Source organism: Meriones unguiculatus, chromosome 2 (assembly GCF_030254825.1).
Source record: "Meriones unguiculatus strain TT.TT164.6M chromosome 2, Bangor_MerUng_6.1, whole genome shotgun sequence".
NCBI classification, from domain to species: Eukaryota; Metazoa; Chordata; class Mammalia; order Rodentia; family Muridae; genus Meriones; species Meriones unguiculatus.
This window is the reverse complement of record NC_083350.1, coordinates 127473135-127495876: the sequence shown is the minus strand read 5'-3', so window position 1 is coordinate 127495876 and position 22742 is coordinate 127473135. Positions and strand designations below refer to the sequence as shown.

The 22742-nt window shown below is 45.5% G+C and overlaps 1 protein-coding gene across 1 annotated transcript; it reads left to right on the top strand.

The window, feature by feature from the left end:
* Positions 1 to 2230: 2230 nt before the first annotated feature.
* On the top strand, positions 2231 to 15793 carry Dyrk2 (dual specificity tyrosine phosphorylation regulated kinase 2). Its single transcript, XM_021655651.2, has 3 exons — positions 2231 to 2683; positions 3093 to 3241; positions 10239 to 15793. The coding sequence occupies exons 1-3, from the start codon at positions 2635 to 2637 to the stop codon at positions 11844 to 11846; spliced, it is 1806 nt and encodes a 601-aa protein (XP_021511326.1). The 5' UTR covers positions 2231 to 2634; the 3' UTR covers positions 11847 to 15793.
* Positions 15794 to 22742: the final 6949 nt, after the last annotated feature.

The following is a 22742-nucleotide window of genomic DNA, read 5'->3' as shown; positions in this document are numbered from 1 at the left end:
GGGGGGGGGGTGGGGGTGGGGCTGGGAGGGGAGTTGGGTTAGCTATGATCAACGTACAATGTTTTCACTGTGAAATTGTCAAAAAGTAAAAGACATTCTATTTTAAAGTTCTCTAAACATGCCATGCATCCTTTTCTTTAAGCAAAAAATGTTTTCTTTGGAAAAGAATGTTTTTACTTATTTTAATCAATTAATGTGATTGACTTGGGAACCAAGTGAGAGCCTACTATCCTATTAACATTTTTCTCATTTATGAACTTTTCTTATTTATTTAGTTACAAAGCAATGTTGCTTAAAATATTGTGCAGATAACTTGATATTGAAATTTATTTTTAAAAACAGTTTTTTGTTTTTTTTTTAACGTCAGTAGTAATGGAGTGCTCAACCAGGGAGATGGTAAGGAAATAATTGTTTAGAAAGGAGAGTAGGGAAACACCCTGTGAGTTTTCTTGAAAGTGCGCAGAGCTTGAGCGGAACAATAGTGAAACCACACCGAGAATCTCAAATACATTGTAGTCCTTTTTCTGCTACTCAGTAACCCTTTTCTGTTAGTTAATTCTGAACTCTACTCAAGCTTTCCCCTGTGGGTTTGAAGGTAGTTGGACTCCTGTGATCTGCACAGAGAGGGATTTCTTGCTAGGAGCAATTTAGGTCATGATTCTGTTAAGCATGAGTTGATTATTAATATAACACCGCGGCCCTACTTTCCTGGGAGAGGACCCCCAAAAGGAAGGAAGTTTGTCTCCGTCTGTCTGCCTCTCTATGTCTCTGTCTGTCTCTCCTCTCAGTCTGTCTGTCTCTTTCTCTCTCATTCTCTCCGAAGGTGGGATTCTCTTTGCCAGTGGTTTCCATAGCAGAGCGCTCTCCCCCTTATCACTCGGTAGGTAGGAGCTCCAGAGCCCGAGAGGGTCAGTCCGTGCCGAGTAGGGTTCTTTTGGCATTTGTATAAAGCCGAGGTGATCTTTGTGGGAGGTTGCTATGACAATTTGCAAGCAGCAGAGCCCGTGGAACTCTGCAGGAGGTACCTCTCTCTAGACTGAAGTCTGCACTAGTCGGAGCCTGCACTCCCAACGACCTGGAGACACGAGGAGCAGGACAGAAAGGAATGGACACAGGACTTCAGGAGCACTTCAGAGACTAGGCACCTCCCAGGAAGGAAGTGCACTCATGGCGGCTGCCCAACTTTTCTTTCCCGTCTGCCTGCAGGGATTTGTCGAGCTCCCCACAAACCCCACGCAGGACAAAACTATAGGTGTGTGACAGGAAGGCAAACGTTTGTTCTTCCTGGGAAACACAGGCTACAGACCAGTAGCGCAGAGGGCGGGGGGATTCTCCACGTGTCTGGGAAGGGAAAGGGAAAAAGAATCTTTTCCTCGGAGAGGATGAGAGGAATTAGAGACGCCGCACCGGTGCTGCCGAGCGCTGAAAGAAAGGTGTGTCTCAGCCAGCGGCGGTGCTGGGCAAAGGCTTGGAGTTGTAAGGAAATGGGAGGCGTCTCTGATGTTTATTTTTGCCTAGCAACCCACAGCCAACTGCTACCCCGGCTGCGGTCCACAGGCGCCTGTCTGCCTCCCCTTGTCCTAGCGACTGGAGGGCAGCGGTCACTCGGTGTCAGTGCATCAGGGAGGGCGTTGCGTGGCCGCGGTGGAGGTGGAAAGGGCAGCCCCTTCCTTCGTCCATGCTTGGGTCACCAGGCTCAGCCGCAGTCCCTCCTCCGGGCCTTACTTTCCGAGGTGACCCTCAGACAACTAAGTTCCCTCCACGATCAACTGGGGAGAGAGGGGCTGGCTGGGCCACTGGGACAGGGGTCGGGGGTGGGGGGGTCGCAGTATTGTCCCGAAACAGCCATTTGGGAGCGGTGTTTAGGGGCGTGATGGGAGATGGGAGGGGTCTCCGCAGCAATTTCGGGAGGAGGTCGGCCGCGGTAGGTTGCGCCGTAGCGCCGGGAGGGGCGTCGCAGGGGCGCGGGGGGGGGGACCCGGGAGCCGGCAGATGGCCGCAGGGGGAGGCGAAGGGCGAGCCGGAGCCGCAGTTTGCCCGGGAGCGGAGGGCGAGCTCTGCAGATGATCAGAGGGGGAGGGACTCCCAGAGTGGCGGGTGGCGGGGTGGGGGTGGGGTGGCCGCCAGCCTGTGTGGCTGGCTGGGGCGGGGGAGAGTCCGGGGCGGGGCCTCGCCGGGAGGGGGGTGGGGCCGGCCTCCCCGGGAGCGAGCCGCGGGCGCGAGCGTGTGCGCGAGCGTGCGCGGACGCGCGCGGGCCCGGGAGGAGGCTCCCGAGCGAGTGGGTCCCGGCGGCCGCAGCCCGCTCCCCCGCGGCCCCGATGTGAAGGAGTCGGGGAGGCCAGCGGCGCGGCAGGGGAGGGCGAGGCATGTGCACGGGCCGGGGGGTGCAGCAGCCGCCCGAGGACGAGGGGGACGGCGGCGGCGAGGAGGAGAGCGGGGGGCTCGCGGCGGCGGCGGGCCCGGGCCGAGGGGATGCGGCGGACTGCGTGCGTCCGGCTGTAGCGGGGGCGAGGCGGCGACGAGGCGCGGGGGACCCGCGTGAGGGGCGAGCAGGAGGCGGCGGCGGCGGCGACTAGCGGCGGGACCGGCGGCGAGGGCAGCCCTGCCTGCCATGCACGTTCCTCTCCCGCGGCCATGTTAACCAGGAAACCTTCGGCCGCCGCTCCCGCCGCCTACCCGACCGGTAAGGGCCCCGGGGGACCCCGTCGGCGGGTCCCGGGGAGCCGTGCGCCCGGCGGCTGGAGCGAGGGGCGTCCGGAGCGCGGCCCCGCCGCTGCGCCGTTTCGGTGGCCCGCCCTCCCCTCCCCCGACCCGGCGACGTGGGCCACCGAGCCCCAGCCCGGCGCTGCTCCCCTCCGGGTCGCGAACTTAACTTTGCAGCTTGGCGGCTGCGCGCCGGGGGAGCCGCGTCCGGACCCCCCTCGTTTCCCCCGCACGCCGCCGGCTCTCCCCCGGGCCGGGTGTCTCCTTTCATCTTCTCCCGGGAAGAAGGGGTTCGCTGCCCACCGGGGCGGGGACCGGGGAGGGGGGTCTGAGTGGCTCTCTTCCCCCACCCTGACCCTCTTTTGTCTCCTCCCGCGCGTGGCTCCCAGGCCGAGGAGGGGACACCGCCGTTCGCCAGCTTCAGGCTTCCCCGGGGATCGGCGCGGGGGCTCCCCGAAGCGGAGTGGGGACCGGCCCGCCCTCCCCCATCGCCCTGCCGCCTCTCCGGGCCAGCAACGCTACCACCGCCGCCCACACGGTGAGACCCGGCTCCGGGAGGGCGCCAGGCAGACCCCTGGCTTGTGGGGTTCTGACTGTGGGAAGAGAGGGCCGAGTGCTCCACGCCCCTGGCAGGGCCCTGTCCTCGACGCCGCCCTCCGCAACTTGGGCGAGCCCCGAGCTGCTGCCACAAAGGAGATTCGTGGCGTGGGCCCCTTGCTTCCCTCTGGAGCCCGCCCACCCCGAGCTCCTTTTCCTGGGAACTTCCTCCTTGCGGCTTTCCTCTCTCCCTCCCTCCCTCTCTTTTCATCTCTGCTTCCCAGAGCTCCCATCCCCCGACCCGGTAAACATCTCCTCCCAACCCCAGGGGTAGTGGATATTTATAGAAACATATGTGTTAGGGGACAGCCAGGCTACCCTGCCCGGAAAATCGATCCCCCAAAGAGCCTCCGAGGCCTGACTCCAGCCAGCAGGGAGCACCCGCCAATTGTCCCCCGCGTGTGTAAGCATGTTTTATGAGAGCTACAGGTTTGAGCACAGCAGAAATTGTAATTAACATTAACAAAAATAAGAACCACAGCAGTAGTCAAAACAAAACAACCCCCCTGTAGGATTCTCTACGCGGATATTCAAAGGGCTAGGGCCAGCTTGCTTTGTAGGTAGCAGGAGAAGGACACCTGACTGACGAGGGAGGGCTGTGGTCCCTTGAGGTCTTTGGGCGGAAGGGGAGCTGAGCCTGGGACTGGTGGTTGCAGAGACTGGCCAGCTGGATTCGACTTGAGCATGTACCTTTCCTCAGCTCCCAGCGATGGCCTTTGGATGGTGGTTGCGAGCCTGGAGGAGGTGTGCACTTGGAGAAGGTGATGGTTTCAAAGGTCTCCTTCCCAGAGGGTCTCTGGGAGTGTGAGCACCCTAGGATGGTTTCTGTGTGAGGTTGCTGGCAGGACATGCGGTTTCGCTGCCAAGAGAAAGTTGCTTGAAGGCACCCACCCGCTGTTGGTGGCCTTCAGGGAGCATCTCAAGGGGTCATGTATGACTGAAACTTGTTTATCCTGGGGAAACTCGATGAGAGGGCAGACTTCAGTTGAACTGGAAGAGAGGGGTGGACCAGTTTCATAGACGCGTTTTGTTGTTAGTTCTCATTCTGTTTTTCGCCGTGTGGATCCTAGGAGCTGGGAATTGATTACACAGGGATTAACTCCTCTGGGTTGGATGGACTATTGCAGGAGAGCGTGAAGGTAGGAGGGATGTTATTGTTGCAAGGGCATCCTAGTAAGGTGTAGAGGTTTGGATTTTCTGTTGTTTTGGCTGGCTTAGAATCATCTGCAGTTTGGAAAATGCATCCACCTCATATGTTGATGTGATCATGTGATATGATGTAAACTGGAAAAGAAATAACCTGGTTTGCATCTGAGTCCAAGGTTTGTTTGTTTGTTCGTTTTTGCAAGGATGGCCTTTGCCTGATCAGAACTTCTTTGCAGTTGAAATATGTAATGAAACCAGGGGAAACAAAAGTTGCCACGGGCAGAATAGCCTGTGGGGCAGCAGAGAGGAAGAGACATGGAGGTACTTCAGGGGACAGTCGCCTCTCTTTTGCTGTGGCCTGTGTGTGACGTGGCCGTCCCTAACTGCAGGGTGTACTGCAGTTGCTCTGCATCCTTAGGTGCTTGGCGAGATTTTGTGTTTGAAATGTTGTTAGTTTTGACTTGGTTTGTGGAACATCACAGATTTCCCAGATGAGGAGCATTAAGGACCACGGGGATTATCTGGCTTTTCTTGTGCATTTTCTTTACCATTTTTACCATTATGGATGTAGACTCCACAGGTTAACCTAGCTGTCAGGAGTCCACAGACAACTCAAATATCTATTACCGAGTCATACACCCTACCGAGTCTGCATTTAATACACTATTTGGGGCTACTAGTTCTGGGAACCAGTATTAGCTTCGTTATAAATGTGTGTTTATGTGTGTATTTCCATAGCAATTATACCTGGGAAAAACTGTTGTGGAATGAGCTGGGGAGAAAGGACATTAAGAAGTGAAAAATGATTTATCAGAGGAGCTCGCCCATCTTTTCCCTTAAACACATGACAGGATTATGATTTTGGAATTTTCCAAGGTAGTTTGTTTTCTATATTTTGTGAGACTTTTATTTTATTCTGTAGTAATTTAGTTTACATCAATTTGTCCTAAAAGTAAAAAACAATGAGTATCTCAATTCTCATTGGCCTTTTTTAAAAATAACAATCTGTGGGAGATAACAAAATATTTTGAAATCTTTTCATTTCTGTAAAGTCCAAAATATTGGTATATATGTTTATAACTTTTAATGTTTGAATTCTTCATTGGTGATTTTTTTTAACTCCTCAATTTTATTTCCTGTAACAGCACACAACATTTCTAAGATGACTTTGAGAGATTTTAAAACATCCAGAAGCCTTAGCACAGAGAAGCATCTGTTGCTTGCCATTTTGGTATTTCAGGAGAATGAAGTGCCAGACTTCTTTAGACCGTTGTTCTTACAAAATCTTCAGTACTAAAATATTGCATGATGAGAAGAGGGGTGTACGGTCGCTTTAACCTATCCGGTAAACAAACGAGGCCAATCCACTCTCTTGGACTCCAAGAGGCTGAAATGGGAGTGAATGGTCTTCAGTGCCTTCAAGTTTATGATCTGGTCCTGGAATATCTGGCTTTTCTGGGTGTCCCTGTGCCTCATGTGTCTGTTTTGTGCATATGGTTTTGGTTGTGATTTCACAGTCCTGCATGGTTGGAGACCCAAAGTCATCTTTTGGCTGGAACCTTCGAGTGAATGTTTCTAACTCCTGGAATGTGTAAGGGCTCTTGGGTGTTGTTATGCTACCTGCTATAGGTACTTTTTAACCAGCTGTCCTTGGCCTCCGAGGCCCAGCAAGATCTTGTGACTGGGGCCTCTTGGGATATCTCCCAACTCCCTCAGTGTTGACTTCATGTTTTCTTTTGAAGATACAAACACTATTGCTGAAGAATGACTCCCAGAGACAAGTCTTGATTGATGTGTTTGCTTCTGTTTAGGAGACATTTAGTATTTACTGTGTACCTGACTTTATGTTATCGAGGACTTAAGAAGAATAAGAGGTGACCCTCTCCCTGTAGTTTTTTGCCAGGGACCAGATAGATGGGTGCAGTTTTTGTCAAAGCAGGGCAAAATGAAGCATTAATGATGAAAACAATGCACTGTAGGTACAGAGAGTGTGGCTTAGTAGAGCAGAGGAGGTGAGAATTCTGAGCATTGAAGAGTGAGTTGGAGTTTGGAAAGGAGATTAGAAGCAGCATCTGAGGACAGTGCGACCGCCATCGCCTGCTTAGGAAGGCACCAGTGCTTTACATTACAACTCTCTAGTCTCTGTAGTATCTCTAATGATGTAGCTTGGGACCTTTTTACCTACCAGGACAGTGCAGTTCAGAGAGATTAGGTAAAATGCCCAAGGTCACACAGAAACTGGTGGGGCTGGATTCGTGTTATGTGTGAAATTCTCTGGGCTCTTAAAAAGCTGACTTCATCCACAAGAGAGGGGCATGACAGTGCCTGGTGTTCCTGGACCTTGTTCCTCTTAGAAGGATACCAGTGGTTAGGGAAGACCAGAAAGACTCAGGCCAGATGTGTTCGGTGACATGGATTAGCTGTGGTAGTGGGATGTAGCCCTGGACCACAAGCCAATGCAAGTGTAGTCTCTGGTGGACAGTATGTACTTGCCAACTCTAGAAACCCCATGGAGAAAGATTTGAGGAGTTTCATTAAGAAGCAGGGTGTTTGCACATGTGTGTCCTCCTCTGCCCGCACATCTGCCTCTGTTGTCGCAGGGAGAACAGCAGTATAAGGTGAAATGTAACTGAGGGGCATGAGAGAGTAGGCCTGGGGGGCTTCATGGTCATGTGCAAAGGGGGTAGATGCCGAGAGGATTTTCTAGGTATACATGGTCAGGGATTCCCGGGTATTCAGTCAGAGTGTGCTTATTTGGAAAGAGGAGTTTTCTGGGGGTTTTTGTTTGTTTGTTTGCTTTTTTTTTGTTATTTAAGTTGAGGATTATGATAACAAGAAAACATTTGGTTTTATAAAGAGAAGTTACAATTTGTTTGAATTGGCTGTGTGAATAGAAACTCACTGGCAGTTGGGCAAAGGGGCTTGAGTCCAGGAGGCATGGATGGGCAGATCTGCCAAACAAGATAGCCTGGATGACAGTAATGAAGGTTGCTCTGGACATGCCAGCTGTGGTCAGGACTGGCCAGGAAATTGTAAGAGTGGAAAGCCACTCATCAGCAGTGGGTCATAGCTGATAACTGCAAAAGGATACCAAGAGAAGGCAGTTAGTTGTAAGAAAGGTGGTGGACCAATTGATGGGCGACCTCTTTATTTCTGGCCACTAAAATACTTGAAATAATTTTTTTTTTTGGGTCATACAAAAAGTAAATGTAATAGCCTAAATCAGAGTAAATTCTTGATGCTCAAAAAGCTTCCTTTTTTTTTTTTTTTTTTTTTTTTTTTTGCTAGCATTTTAGGAATCCTTAAAGTCTCAAGGTAGATTTTGCCCTTAATGTGCTTCATGAGTTTTGTAGCACAGAGCTGGGTAATTCAGCTTCTTCTGAAGTTACCTCCTTCTTGGTCTGAAGAGCGAGATTTAAAATCTTGAGTCCTTTCATTCCTAGTGTTTGAAAGACTACAGAGGAAAAGCACAGAGATGAATGAAGCTTTGAAAGAAAAGCAATGGATGGATGAGGGAGCACGTCAGCTCCCTAGCACTTGAGAGGCAGGTGGTGGAAAAATTGGTTCTCCTCAACCCCCAAGGCTAGCATTTGTTAGCAAGTCCTTGGCTAACTCTGGAGTCTTAAAAACATGGAAAGGGTAATGAAAGGATGGAAGATGGTAAGGAAGGAGACGGAAAGGATAATAAACAAGTTTATATTACTTTTTTTTTATATGCTCAAGGCTTTTCTAATGTATTTTATGGAGTGCCTTGCTTTTGAAGTCGAAAAAGATACCAGTTATCTTAGTGGAACATAAGGTCACCTTATATGGACTATCATCTGTGAGTTCAATAAAGAAATCTGCTAAAAATCTCTCTGAGAAATAAAATTCTTGGTCCTATAAATCACAGTTCCAAGGACTGGCTTCTTTCTGTTCTAGAAGTATACAAGAAAGTTTCTCTTTGTAGGTGATCATTATGCTTGTTTGTCAGTTAAAAAAAAGTGAAGATTGTGGTCTGCTAATGAGGAAGGTTTGGGATCTCATTTTATAATCTAGGTGTTCCCAAACCATTTCTTGAATGACTATGCTACTCTACAGAGTACTTCTATTCTTTCAGGAGTATGAATAACCCAAAACGGAGGACTTAGTACTGATGAAAAAGAAATCCTCTCATTTACTGTAAATTCCCAATGGGCAGAGTTCCTGCCACTTTGTAGTTAGTCCCTTTTTAGTGTTGGTTGAATGAGTGAGGTGGATTATGATCACAAGTTGATTCTCTGAGATTTCAAGTAAAAATTCTCCCAGCCGGCTGCCTGAAGGCAATCCCAAGCCAATCCAGGGTAGGAAAATGGGGGGCTCTTTCTTTCTTTCTTTCTTTCTTTCTTTCTTTCTTTCTTTCTTTCCTTTTCTTTTCTTTTCTTTCTCTCTCTCTCTTCCCTCTTTTTTTGTATTTATATTGGTTACTGTTTTCTTGGCTGTGAGCAAATACCTGTCAAGAAGCAATTTAAAGGAGGAAGGGTTTATTTAGGCTGATAATTTAAGAAGGGTTAGTTATACTGTAATGGCAGTCAAGGCATGGTGGCAGGAAGCTGAGGCAGCTTGGTCACACTGCCTCTGCAGGCTGGAAGCAGAGAGGAGTGAATGATGATGTTTGGCTCACTTGGCTTATTCAGTCTGGGACCCCGGCCCACGGGTGAAAGCAGATCACATTTAGATCGGATCTTCCCACCTTGGTGTCAGATCCAAGTTGGAATTGGGGTTACAGACAGTTGTGAGCTGCCATGTGGGTGCTGGGAATTAGACCCGGGCCTTTGGAAGAGTAGACAGTGCTCTTAACTACTGAGCCATCTCTCCAGCCCCAATCTAGAAAGTTTTAAGGAACACACCCAGAAGTTTGTCTGTTCGGTAACTCCAGGTCCTGTCAAGGAGGCAGTATTAATGTCACATCATTCTTTGTTGGAAAGCCTAGTATCCCAGTAGTCTGTGGAAATACATGCATGGGTTCTAAGGTGTGGACCGGAGAGCCCCCAAACTGAATGGCAGTTGCTCAGCTTGTTGGACAGAATGACCTTAACTGATAAAGTCAGCAACACCCCGAAACTGTCAGAAACAGGTTTGAAGTTTGCAAGGTAACTAGGGCACAGGTGTCTACATGAGAATGTCGATAGAAGCATATTGTGTTTGTTGCTGTGGTTGTTCCTAGGTTAATTAGAACTTCAAGGGAAGAAAGAAACACAAGGTGTTTTTGGAAGAGGTCTAGATAGGCGAGAGAGTGCTGGACAAATGTAGTTCCGATCATCATGTAAATAAAGAAAGCCCAAATGAAGTATGGAAGACACTGATCTGGGTGTGGGCAGCTGTGTAGATGGCGCTTTACCTCTTTCATTTCCAGATCTGATCTGGATTAAGACACCTGCCATGTGCCAGGCCTATCATTAAGCACTCGGTGCAGAATGATAATATGAAGGCTTGATCCCTGCCTCTAGGAAAACTTACTCCAAGGACCCAGGCTACGTAGGTGTGGCTTTCCTGGGGCTGTCCTGTGCTTGCCACCCTTGCCCAATCTACTCTTCTCCTTTTCCTTCACTGTCTCGCCTGTCAGCATTCCTCTTCGTTCCCTCTGCTGTTATGTTCATGGGACCTCTCGGGCACAGAGCACTTTCCATTTAGGAAAACTGATTGTGGCTGTGGGTCCACACCAAATTGCATACTATAAAGATGGGAGTGGGGTAATGAGGCCCGACCACTAAAATGACCTTTGGAGAGACAGGCCGATTCCTTTCTGTTGATGCTTCTTGTCTGAATTCCAGATTGGCGGCGGTAAGCACACCATGAATGACCACCTCCACCTCAGCAGCCACAGTCATGGACAGATCCAGGTTCAGCAGCTGTTTGAGGATAACAGTAACAAAAGGACAGTGCTCACAACACAACCAAATGGGCTTACGACGGTGGGCAAGACGGGCTTGCCTGTGGTGCCGGAGCGGCAGCTGGAGAGCATTCACAGACGGCAGGGGAGTTCCACCTCTCTGAAGTCCATGGAAGGCATGGGGAAGGTGAAAGCCACCCCCCTGACACCTGAACAAGCGATGAAGCAATACATGCAAAAACTCACAGCCTTTGAACACCACGAGATTTTTAGCTACCCTGAAATCTATTTCTTGGGTCCAAATGCAAAGAAGCGCCAAGGCATGACGGGTGGACCCAACAACGGTGGTTATGATGATGACCAGGGATCATACGTGCAGGTGCCCCATGATCATGTGGCTTACAGGTACGAGGTCCTCAAGGTCATCGGGAAGGGAAGCTTTGGGCAGGTGGTCAAGGCCTATGACCACAAAGTCCACCAGCACGTGGCCCTGAAGATGGTGCGGAACGAGAAGCGCTTCCACCGGCAGGCGGCCGAGGAGATCCGGATCTTGGAACACCTCCGGAAGCAGGATAAGGACAACACCATGAACGTCATCCATATGCTGGAGAATTTCACCTTCCGCAACCACATCTGCATGACGTTCGAGTTGCTGAGTATGAACCTCTACGAGCTCATCAAGAAGAATAAGTTCCAGGGCTTCAGCCTGCCTCTGGTGCGCAAGTTTGCTCACTCGATACTGCAGTGCTTGGATGCTTTGCACAAGAACAGAATAATCCACTGTGACCTTAAGCCCGAGAATATTTTGTTAAAGCAGCAGGGTCGAAGCAGTATTAAAGTGATCGACTTTGGCTCCAGTTGTTATGAGCACCAGCGCGTCTACACGTACATCCAGTCACGCTTTTACCGGGCTCCGGAAGTGATTCTCGGAGCCAGGTACGGCATGCCCATTGACATGTGGAGCCTGGGTTGCATCCTCGCGGAACTCCTAACGGGTTACCCCCTCTTGCCTGGGGAGGATGAAGGGGACCAGCTGGCTTGTATGATCGAGCTTTTGGGCATGCCCTCTCAGAAACTCCTGGATGCTTCCAAACGAGCCAAAAATTTCGTGAGCTCCAAGGGTTACCCCCGATACTGCACTGTCACGACTCTTTCAGATGGCTCTGTGGTCCTCAATGGAGGCCGATCCCGGAGAGGGAAACTGAGGGGTCCGCCAGAGAGCAGAGAGTGGGGGAACGCACTGAAGGGATGTGATGATCCTCTTTTCCTTGACTTCTTAAAACAGTGTTTGGAGTGGGATCCCGCGGTCCGCATGACCCCGGGCCAGGCTTTGCGGCACCCTTGGCTCAGGAGGCGCTTGCCAAAGCCTCCGACCGGGGAGAAGACAGCGGTGAAGAGGGTCACGGACAGTACTGGTGCTATCACCTCCATTTCCAAGTTACCTCCACCTTCCAGCTCAGCTTCCAAGCTGAGGACTAATTTGGCACAGATGACAGATGCCAATGGGAATATTCAGCAGAGGACAGTGTTGCCGAAACTCGTTAGCTGAGCTCCAGTCCCCTGATGCTGGCAATCTGAAAAATGCGTTATAGCTGAGCCTTATTGTGTTGAAAAAGTGTAGCTCAGACCTGTTTTTATTTGCTCAATAATTCGACTCATTTGTATCTTTTCAGCACTTGATGTAAGACAGTTTGTTTTGTTTTTATAAAATACATGGGGACAATGCTTTAAGTTTTTATACTTTCTGAAACTTTTTTTTCCTTCCTTGTGTTCTAAAACTATGATGAGCCTTACTGTACTTAGTGTGGCAGAACACTCACATCAGTGGCAGGCCATTGATTTCTTCATGACTGCCACACATTTACAGATTGGTCAGACACATTCACAACGCTTTCATGGTTCGTCCTGCTCCCCAAGGGCCCTCCTCCTCCCTCCAGGCTCCAGGTTCACACAGGGGCGTTCGTCCTGCCTTGCTTCCATTTTCTGTAAATCAATCTGGGTCTGAGTGGAGGCAGAAGAAGAAAGTTGAGGATGAGAGTCTCTAAGAAAAACTGCACTTCAGAGACTTTCCTCTTCCTTGCGGTGTGTTCAAACGGTTACAAAATAGGATTGCCCGGTTTTAAACTGCCCACTCCACATCCTGATGTTCTTAAGCCACTGAGCAGCATTTAGTGGATAAATGGAAACTGAGATGTGTGAATTCCTCCCCAGGCTTTGGGATGGTAGCAAGCTGTCATAATCAGGAAGCCTTCTGGTTATGGAATTGCTTTTTCACCTAATTTTATCTCCACCCCCTTGCCCCCCTCCCCCACCACGCCCAACTTCCCTTTCTCTTGTCTCTGCCCCTCTTTTACCACACACATCTGTTGCCTGCATTTAGTTTGTCCTTTTCCTTCAGCTGTCTATCCCAGACCATTAATACAGAGAGACATTTCAGCTGCCATTACATCCACAGTTTCATACCCCAGTTTCCAAAAGAACAGCGGCCTAGCTATGTAAGGTGGGGATTTCCAAAGTTCCAAAGAAAACTTAGCCGACCGGAGTGAGTTCACAGTGCAGGTGCCATGGAGGTTCCCTTAGCCTGGGAAAGCATCAACTCTTTCGTTAGAAAGAAAAGGGGTTGAAAAAGGAGGAGAAATTCAACCTCAAGTTAAATGGTTTGACTTACTCTTTGATTCATTAGAAGAACCACAGACGCTGCATCCCCCTGTTGAGTTTTACTTTCTTTTGGATTGCACTGAGTGATTTTTGTGGGGATGACACTTTACCTGAAAGAGTAACTGAGAGTTAGGTAAAAGAATATTTTCTTCTCTGAATAATTATTTTCACAGTGAAAATTTCAGTATTTTATCACTAATGTATGAACGGTGATATATATCAATTTCAAGGCACGTGGAAAGAATTTTTAGTATGTGCAATTTAATAGAGAAAGATTTCTGCCTGTTTGGATAATAGGTTTTGGATAGTAAAAATTAGGATAAATAATCTTTTATATGCACAGATATTATTGTATTGCCTGTAAATCAATTTACAAGGACTTAAAGCATGGTCCCCAGTGAGGCCAAGAAAGTTTCCGGTTAAGTTTTTTTAATTCTATGTTTTCTCTTACTTTAAAAAGAAAGAAAGAAAGAAAGAAAGAAAGAAAGAAAGAAAGAAAGAACCAAATAAAAAGTGTCATTTTGAATAAAACATTTTTCTTATCTTGAGGCTTTGCCAGTTGATGGTGGAAAAATATGCTCAGGAATTATTTCAAATATTTGCCAAAAATCAGTAATAAGATTAGCTTATTAATAAGTTAGTGATATCGCTGTTTGCTTTACTATTTAAGGATGTCATTGATAAATTAATTTGTACTTCTGTACTTAGCAATTATAGCTTATTTCCCCTAGTCAAATTCTTTAGCATACTATACACATTTCTGTGTAATCTGTGAAGTGCAATAATATGTCAGTAAGTTACATTCTAAATGATGCTCATGTGACAGTACCCCCAATCAGTGGCTTATAGGACTTAAAATTTTGTGTATTTATTTTTAAAAATCGGCCTAAAGGCCTAAGAAATAGACAGACTTGGTTTGGGGACTTTGTAAAACTACAAGTCTCTTAATGATGGTCAGTGTCTTTAGGTCATTAAAATAAATTAAAAATATATAAGAGCTATCTTCCCCCTTCAAGGTTCCTTTTCTGTTCCTATTGTTACTTAGTTGTCGCTGTGTGAGCCTGATCCTGCCATTACTAACTCCCCTATAAAGTGACCATACCTGCAACAGTTTAGTGGACTAAAACTGCTTGTCTTCCCCCCCCCAAAAAAAAAAAACCTCGTTCTTCGGATGCCAGCAGAACATTTGTGAACAGCTTTCTCCACACACGTAACCAGAAACTTTAAAGTAAACTATTATGTGCAGTGCTCTGGGGCTTTTCCCCCCTTTTATTTCCCAACTGCAGTGAGATTTCCTTTATTCATAAAAGCCGCCATGTTTCAGCATTTACTGGTACATCTGCTTTGAGGAGAATCTGATTTAATTACTGTGTCTAAAATGAAACTGTTGCCTGTTTGTGATCTTAAAACCTAAATAAAGGGCTCTGATAGGCTACTAGGAGTCGGCTTGGAAACGGTCCTTGGTCTCACAGGTTACCATTGTCTAGGGATGTCTTGAGCTGTTTTCGGATTTAGGAATAGCACAGTGTCGTCTTGTCTTTGGTTGCAGTCTCATTTGACTCCGCTTCTTGCACTAACTACCAGAGTGTTCTTAGCACAACAGTGGAACACGGAGTGATGCGAGACAATATAGATTAACATCATAGTGGAGAAATTGTGCCCTTAGTGTTAACAATGTGCCTTTTGTTCTGAATGCCATTTGTAGGGCATGCATTTTTTTGGCCTCTTTAACTCTTTTGAAAGAGAGGTAGTAAAGATGGAAGCCACCTCTGCAAAGATAACATCTGTCTTAAATATTTAGATTTATAGGCCTTAATAGAAATCATAAGGCGTGAATCGTCATTGGGCGCTGAGCAAGATAACCATTGATTAGTCACACCCGGAATTCCTGTCTTTAAAGGGGTTAAAGATGGTCTTTGTTGTATCTTAACATCAGACTGATTTTTTTAAATGATATTTTTTTGTTATGCTAACACTAGACAAAAATCAACTGTATTTGTAAAAATTTACCTCAAACCATTTAATTTTATAGTGTGATTAATCCCAGGGCATTTGGTATGAACCAAAGTGCATTCCTTTTTTTATGTGCCTGGCTCTAGTAAGGATGGCCAGGGATTTTTACAATTTGGGTGCAAGGCACTTAAGCCACTTTTAAACCTACTGGGTGGTATGGAGTCATGTTAAATGATTCTGTCAGAATGTTAGCAAACACTTTGGCATCAGTAGCATTGGGCCATATTGGAATCTTAAAAGCATGAATTATTTTAAAGAGAACATTCATTTTTGTAATTTTTTTCATCAAGAATATTTCTTGAATAAGCAGAAGATTTTTTTAAAAATAAACAACTGATTGGGTTGGTAAAGGTTTTAATATTGCCCAACACAATGCCGTGGTAGCATTTAAAAACAAAAGTATTTGTGGACTCTCTGTTTTTAGGGGCTTGTACATCTCTCTGCTGTGGGCATATATAAGATTCATTGTTGATTATACTCAGCTCGGCTGCTGAGTATATGTTACGTCTAGGCAGTGGCTTGGGTTTTTATCGAGCAACAACTTAGACACGTGACTGTAATAATGCTGCAACTGTGTGTACTGAAAATATGTGAAAACGGTTGAATGTGGACTGTATATATGTATGTACAAATTTCTGTGAGATGCTGCTGTCGCCACTTAACATGGAAAGTGTTCTAGTGGGTTTGAATCCTAGTGGCCAGTTCTATGATACTGTATGCATTGTACAGCTGATGACGGGAGTAAGACTGTTTAGTGAATATTTGTTAAATTTTATTGTTGTGGCCAGAGATAATTTCAGAATAAAATTTTAATGTCCTACCTTACTCCTCTCCCCTTCTCTAACTATAATTTCACTTCTCATCTATTTCTGGTATCAATAATATCCCCGCTTGGTTAAACCTGGAGAGACTTTTAGACCGTTAGGTGGCTTGAGACGTTAAAACAGCCCATTCTGCTAATGTGTTCACAAACTGGGATTTATTTCTTTATTATAAATATTCAAATTCTGAATTAAAAAAAAATGAAGTTTAAGGGAAGAAATGCCTAGTAAATCTGAGCTCTCAAGATATTCTATTTATCTTTAGTAATTTTGCTTTAATTTTATCCTTCAAGCTTGCAGCAGAGGGGAGCAGGGTGCTCCATTCTTTCCTGTGTACAGTTCTGGTCAGTTATTTCAAGGTGCTCTCAGGTCTATCCCAGCTTCTCAAAAGTGGGCGTGCTTTTGCTGTTTTTGTCCTTGGTGTTCACATTTTGGGGTGGTGGTGTCCCCTGACATGGCTGGGTCAGGAAATGAGGCTCATGAGCTCAACTAACTCCAGATGTGTCGGTCTCACTGAACACCAAGCTTTAGTTTACTTGCTGATGCTGACTTCACAGGAAGATAACATAGATAGGTGTTTGCCTCGGGCCAAGAACTACCTCCTATTTTGTTTTTTTTTACATCCCGCCTGCTACCCACAGCTGAAGAATTCTGTGGCTTCCTATATCCAATCCATAAAAAGTAGCAGGAGGCATGGGATCCCCAGGCCCAGCTTCTGTCTTCACAGTCAGCATACAAGTTCCCACACTTGCTTGTCTTGCTGCTCAGTCCCCAGGCCGTGCCAAAGTTCAACAAACAGAAAAATTACTGACCAACCAAAGGCAAAACGAAAGGTTCAAGAGGTGGGCATGTTGTGTAGGTAAGTCCAGGCAGACCCATAGTACCGTTGTCTGACCCAGGAAAGATCACTTTCCACTCCTTTTATCAAATCTTCCCGAGTTCATTCTTAAGTGGATTAATGCTATGTTGTGTTTGAGTCTCTAGGATCACGTACCCTTTGGAATCGGCAACTATTAAAATACGTATTCAGAAGTTAGGGCCTTCAAAGTTGCTTCCAAACCAGTCTTAGACAAAGTTCCTTGTTAGCATTGCGGGAGTCTTTTCAATAAGGAGGGGCTTTGGTTACTTACCTGTTCTGGAAATGGCTTTAGAAGAGACCCGAAACCACGGGCATCTGCGGCTCTATTTCCTTTCATTTGTTTCTTAAAAGTTTGAATTACACTGCCTCTCCTTCAATGTTAGCACAAATAAACTCTTGTCATTGGTGGTACATACGTTCCTCCCGAAAGAAAAACCTGACTACTGTGTCGTGTATACACCAGAGAGAATTGTGTCTTCATGCAGAGTGGTTAGTTTATTTGGTTTCCCTTTCAATTAAGGGATCAGCTGTGATGAGGGAGCCAGGAATTGCCTCTTCCCTGCCTCCCGAGGAAGTTTAGTAAGTGCTTTGAGAATGAGTGGGGATTCTTCTGCAGCCTTAGCTGGCTGCTGAGGACATGAAGAGATGGATTGTGATGGCATTGTGTTTGGCAGAGCCATAGGCGTGGTCTCTCCCTGTCAAAGGGAGAAAGCTCCCTTGCAGGTCCTTGGTGCCACATGCGCGTCATTCATCCTTATACATTCTTTAAGTTATAATCATCCTCGGCTGATGTGGGAAGAAAATGAAGTGGCTGGTGCCCTGGAGACTTTGTAGAAATGGAAATAGGTCTAAAGTAAAGAAGTTTAGGAAGGATAAAGGGATTTTTGTGAACTATTAATTTCCAAGAATACCTTTTCAATTGAGAAAACACACACACAAAATTGAGTCCTAAAAGGTGGATTTTAGTCCCTAAAGTCCACCTGTAAATTTAGATGTAACTGCACACACACCTGTTGTTTCACAGACGAGTGGCATGGGGCCACTCGTGGGAAGGGAGACTGTAGCTCCATTCTTCCTCTCCAGTGTTCTTAAAGTGTGCTTTCTTCCTTTCGCTTGAGTGTGTGAAAATATTTTTGACACAGTAATTCTCAGGGAATTAAAAGTTAAATTTTACTGATTATAGCAGCAGATAAATCTCTTAAATTCAGGTTAACTCAGGTTTTCTACCCCTTGCCTCTATTTAAGTAAATATAGAATGCTTCCCAGGGATATATAAACATTTCAGATACAGTTTTAAAACACCAAATTGTAAATAAATCACTTTTTGCAAACTAAAAGATTGTGTCTCTCCTTGCTTTCTATAACAGATTATTTTACCTCCTGCACTTGAGGAATTTTAAATATCAAGACCTTTTCTTCATTGGTAAAAATTAAGTGATAATAAAGCTAAGTTCCATGAACTACATCATGTAATAAGAATTCTAAATTTTCAGTTGTTTGGGGGAACAGTGTATAACTGATTATTAGTAGTTTATCTAGATTTTTAGTAAATAAATGTCTGAGTAAATTGGGGCTAATTTGTAATCCTTTTCTCTGAGTGGCAATGCCCTATTTATTTTCTTCTTTTCCTGGAATTAAAATCACTGGGCTTTTGGCCTGAGTATGCTTACATTTAAAAAGAAAGGCACTGAAGTCATTGAATCTTTTTGACATCTGTTGCAGACTACTTTCATTTGCCAAGTACGTACTAAATGCCTACATGTGAAGTTGTAGCACAGGCACTAGAAACAGACATGGGTCCTGTGCTTGGGGAGTTTTGAGACTGATTGTGAAGGCAAGCATGATATAAATAATTACGTGATCAGAGGACTGCAAATTTGATGAAAGTGTGAAGAAAAAGCGAGTGGCAGTGAGCCTGTGAACGGCTGAATGATGGCAAAGCGGTTGTGTGTGTTGTGTAGGTCATGGGTGGCTTCTCTAGGAAACAGTTTTTTTCTGAGGAAGGAAGAGCAGCGTAGTGAGACAAAGCTGAGCGAGCAGCTGAAGGCAGGCCCCTTTGGAGGGAGGGATACCAGAGATTGAGAAACTTGGTGTGAAGCTGCTGAAATTGTGTGCCAGTCCAGGCCCAGCCCTGTAGATGCACAGGTTTTACATCCTTTTTCTCAGGTGAAGGGAAATGACCAAGGGGTTTTCAGGAGAAGACATGCCACAAGCAAACTGGCTCTCCTTGACTCCCTGTAGAAGGACTGAAAAGGAAAAGGAGAAGGATGAAGACCACTTGAAAAGACTGAGAGGAAACGCAGGGGTCGGGCTGGAGATATTTGAAGATGGTGGGTATGAAGACTACGAAAATAGAAATAGCAGGTGTTTGTGTATGAAAAATAGCAGTAGCTATTTCAGGTTTGCTCCATGGAATCAAAGGGAATTGTAATACCCTATTTGTTCAGAGAGAATTGAAGATGAATGTATTTGGTTAAAGTGTGAAGATCCAGTGAACTATACTTTCCTAAAGACTTGAAGCCTTTGAGTAAAGTTTGAGGAACTTTAAGATTTAATGAGATTATGTAAAACACACACACACACACACACAAAGGAGAGAGAGAGAGTTGAGAAAGGTTGTAAAAGTCAGCTAAACCCAGTTCCTGAACAAACAGAACAATCTCTCTGCTTAGACTGGTCTCCTGCTGCTTCCTTCTCTCATAGCAATTAAGCATTTCAGGGATGGAACATCATATTTCTGTCTTATGTGCAGGGTCCATGTTCATGGAATGTCTGAAGCTGTTCATAACACTGAGCCCTGTATATACAGATTTCCTCACAGACCTGCAATAAAGTATAATGAATAAATTAGGTTTGGAAAGAGAAGACAATAGCTAATAATGAACTAGAACCATCTGCAGTGGTAAGATGATAAAATGATCAGGCTCAGTCATTTTGCTATTTGAGGCCATTACTACAAAAATAAATGTTACTTGAACACAACAAGCCTTCTGAGTCTGAAAATTGACCCGATAAGCCAAAGTGGCTACATCTTGGAGGGTCTTTAACGTGTAGAGCATGTATACCTTGGACATACGGGGTGTATCAGTGTCCCAATGTGTAGTATGAGTGTGCAGTTTAAATTTCATTAATTATTTCTGAAATTTCCCATTTAATATTTTCAGAGTGTAGTTGACATCAGGTAACTGAAGCCACAGAAAGAGAAACCTCAAATAAGGATAGAACATGGAAGTTGTACTTGGTGTGTTTGGTTTACCAAAACAACAACAATAATAATGCTGACTATGAGGATTTTATCTTCCTTTAGGTCATTTGTGTTGCTACTGGATCAAAAGCTTCAAGAAGTGGGTTTCCAGCCAGGCCCCAATGGAATTCAGATGGACACAGAGCTAAGGGGCACTCTGAGAGGACTGTTCTCACGGAAGAGTGTATCATTCATTCATCACCCAACCCGTGTGGAGCTACAGTGCAGAGCTACCCTGGAACCTCGGCAGACTGTGTGTGGGGGCAGTGAAGTGTAACTCTTGGAAAGTCATGCTGATAGCACCTTCACAGGCTTTCCTCAGAGGCGCAGTGTCCCAGGCCTTCCACAGCTCTGTCTGGAAGGCACAGAGTTGGGCAGGGTGGTACTGCTGAATCCGACACTGGTATTTTCCCTCTCCCTGGGAAGAGGATCTCGATGCACAGTGAGTGGGGCTGAGGTGAGAAAGACAGCAGCACTTTCCCCGTCCCTTCCTCCTCTCCCTCTTAGGAGATCTCAGGAATGTAGAGGAAGATGGAATGGCTTAACAGGTGTCTTAGAGGGACCCTGGTGGGAACAAGTAGGGCTGGGAACAGATCCACTCACAGACTGGTTGTGCCCATAGGCAGATGGGACAGTGGAACCATGGAATGTTTTTGTTGTTGTTGTTTTGTTTGTTTGTTTTCATGTAGGCAAGAGAATGCCTGCTTCAACTCCTCAATGAATTCTCATCATATTGATAAAAATGTACGATTTATCTAACATGGGCTTCACAGCCTGTCGCTACTCAGCTCCTGTTTCTGTCTAGTCTCACTGGTTCCCTGACCCTCCAGCGCAGTGTACTCCAGCCACCACTGATTTCTGTCAGTTCCCTGCATGTTCCAATCTCATCCTTACCTCAGGACCTTCATACTTCCTGCTTCCTCCGCTGATGCTCACCTCCCCATGTTCATGTGGCATATGTCCTACCATTTGGACTGAGATTAGACACTGCTCATTGTCTCCAGCTCCATCCCCTCGCTATCACATCACCATTTGTGTGTGTGTTTCTTTTAAACACCAATCAATATCTGGAAAAATATATCTCTTCAACAATTACCATTTCTCTCTTTCATTTAGTTTATTACACTAATTTTTCCTCTTAGATTTGAAAATACTCTAGACAAAATACCAATGATGGGTCAAAGAAATGATTCAACACAAGTCTAGCTTGGTAAACCAATGAATTTATTAGGGTTACTTATAGACACATGAGGGGAAGTTTACTTATAAGATTGTGACTAATTCAAAGATAGCTGCATCACTGGGAAGCTTATATGCATTTGCAAGACAAATTACAAATGCTGCATCCCAGGATTTTCTTGCTTAACTTGCAGGATGCTGCATGGGAAAGTCTCCTCTGCCTCTACTGATTGTTTACTGCTTATGTAATATTGAGGAGAGGGTTTATAAATCCAGTAAGTTTCATGTACTTCCTGAGCCTTGTAAGTTTCCTTAGTTTTCTGGATATTATAACCTTTCCTCTTTCCTCCAGGAGTGAATACTTCTATTGGAGGAAATAGATAAACAGCGAGGACAAAGAGTTTATTTCTAGTTGACTATTTTCTACTGCCTTAGGAGCACTGTCATGTTGTAGGTACTCCTGTTTATAACTGTGGATCATGTGTGTTTGGAGAAAATGAAGCCAGTGAGTTAAAAATTAGAAATGTATGTGTCTCAAAAGCAAAAGATATTCTTTCTAAAGCGAACATTTGGATGGTTGGCAGTGAATACCTAGAACCCTTCACTGGTAGTTCCAAAGGGTTGAGTAGTAAATAATGCCATGATTGATTAACAATGTCTGCCTCGGACAAAATGGGTGTTCCTAGAGGTGTCTCTGCATTTTATATTTCAGAATTATTGCTTGAATTCTAGTCTTGACACCTGTAATGTATTGAAGACATTGCTGATCTTAGCTGTTAGTTAAGGTTTAACCATATAAATTGCTTCCCCTGCCCTCCCTTTTCTTTAAGAGCCAACGTAACATGAGTAACATAATAATGTATTTGTGTCAGTATAATATATTAATTCTCTAATACTACATTTGCCTGCATATTTGTGTATTTGGCAGGATAGGACAAGGACAAAAGTATTTCCTCTCATCATAATCTCATTACGTTTACATTTTCAGTCCTTTGTCTTGAGTGGCCTGCAGCAAGCAGAGACTAGTAGTGACAACAAGGCGGATGCAGCTGAGTTGTTTTCTTGTTTCAGATTCTTACTATCTCCTTTCAGCCTGGGCATCCGCATCTCCTACCCCGAGTTATTTATTCCCTCTTAAAAACAGGAAAGGCCTTTAAATCATCATGGGCCTATCCCTCTTCAGCCTATCACAAATGGTGAATAATGAGCCCGTTAACCCAATGACCTTCACAAATGATAAGAAGTGAATATAAAGATAAAAGCTTTTTCTGCTCATGAAAACACCCTAAAAAAAAATCTAGAGAGGTAGGCTTTTCCTGGGCATACTCCTCTGAAGCAAACAGCACACTGGGCTTTTTTTTTTTTAATCTCCTCCATGCATCACACTATCTTGAAATGTGGATTTTAAACCCAGTATAAAGTGCTTGACCCATGGGCCCATGACCAGAAGCTGCTCAGCATACAGCATTTATCAGTGTTCAGATTAATCTCTGGGCACCTGTGACTCACTACAGAAGTGCAGCTGTCATAGCCCTGTGGTCTAGAGTGCTTGGCACTGTGGCCACTTCCACCATTTACTCTGAGTAAGTGCTGCTATTGATTGTCCCCTGAGCCTAAGCCAGAGAAGGTTCATTCGCTTCTTGGAAGTGGCTCAAGCTTCCATTATCACCG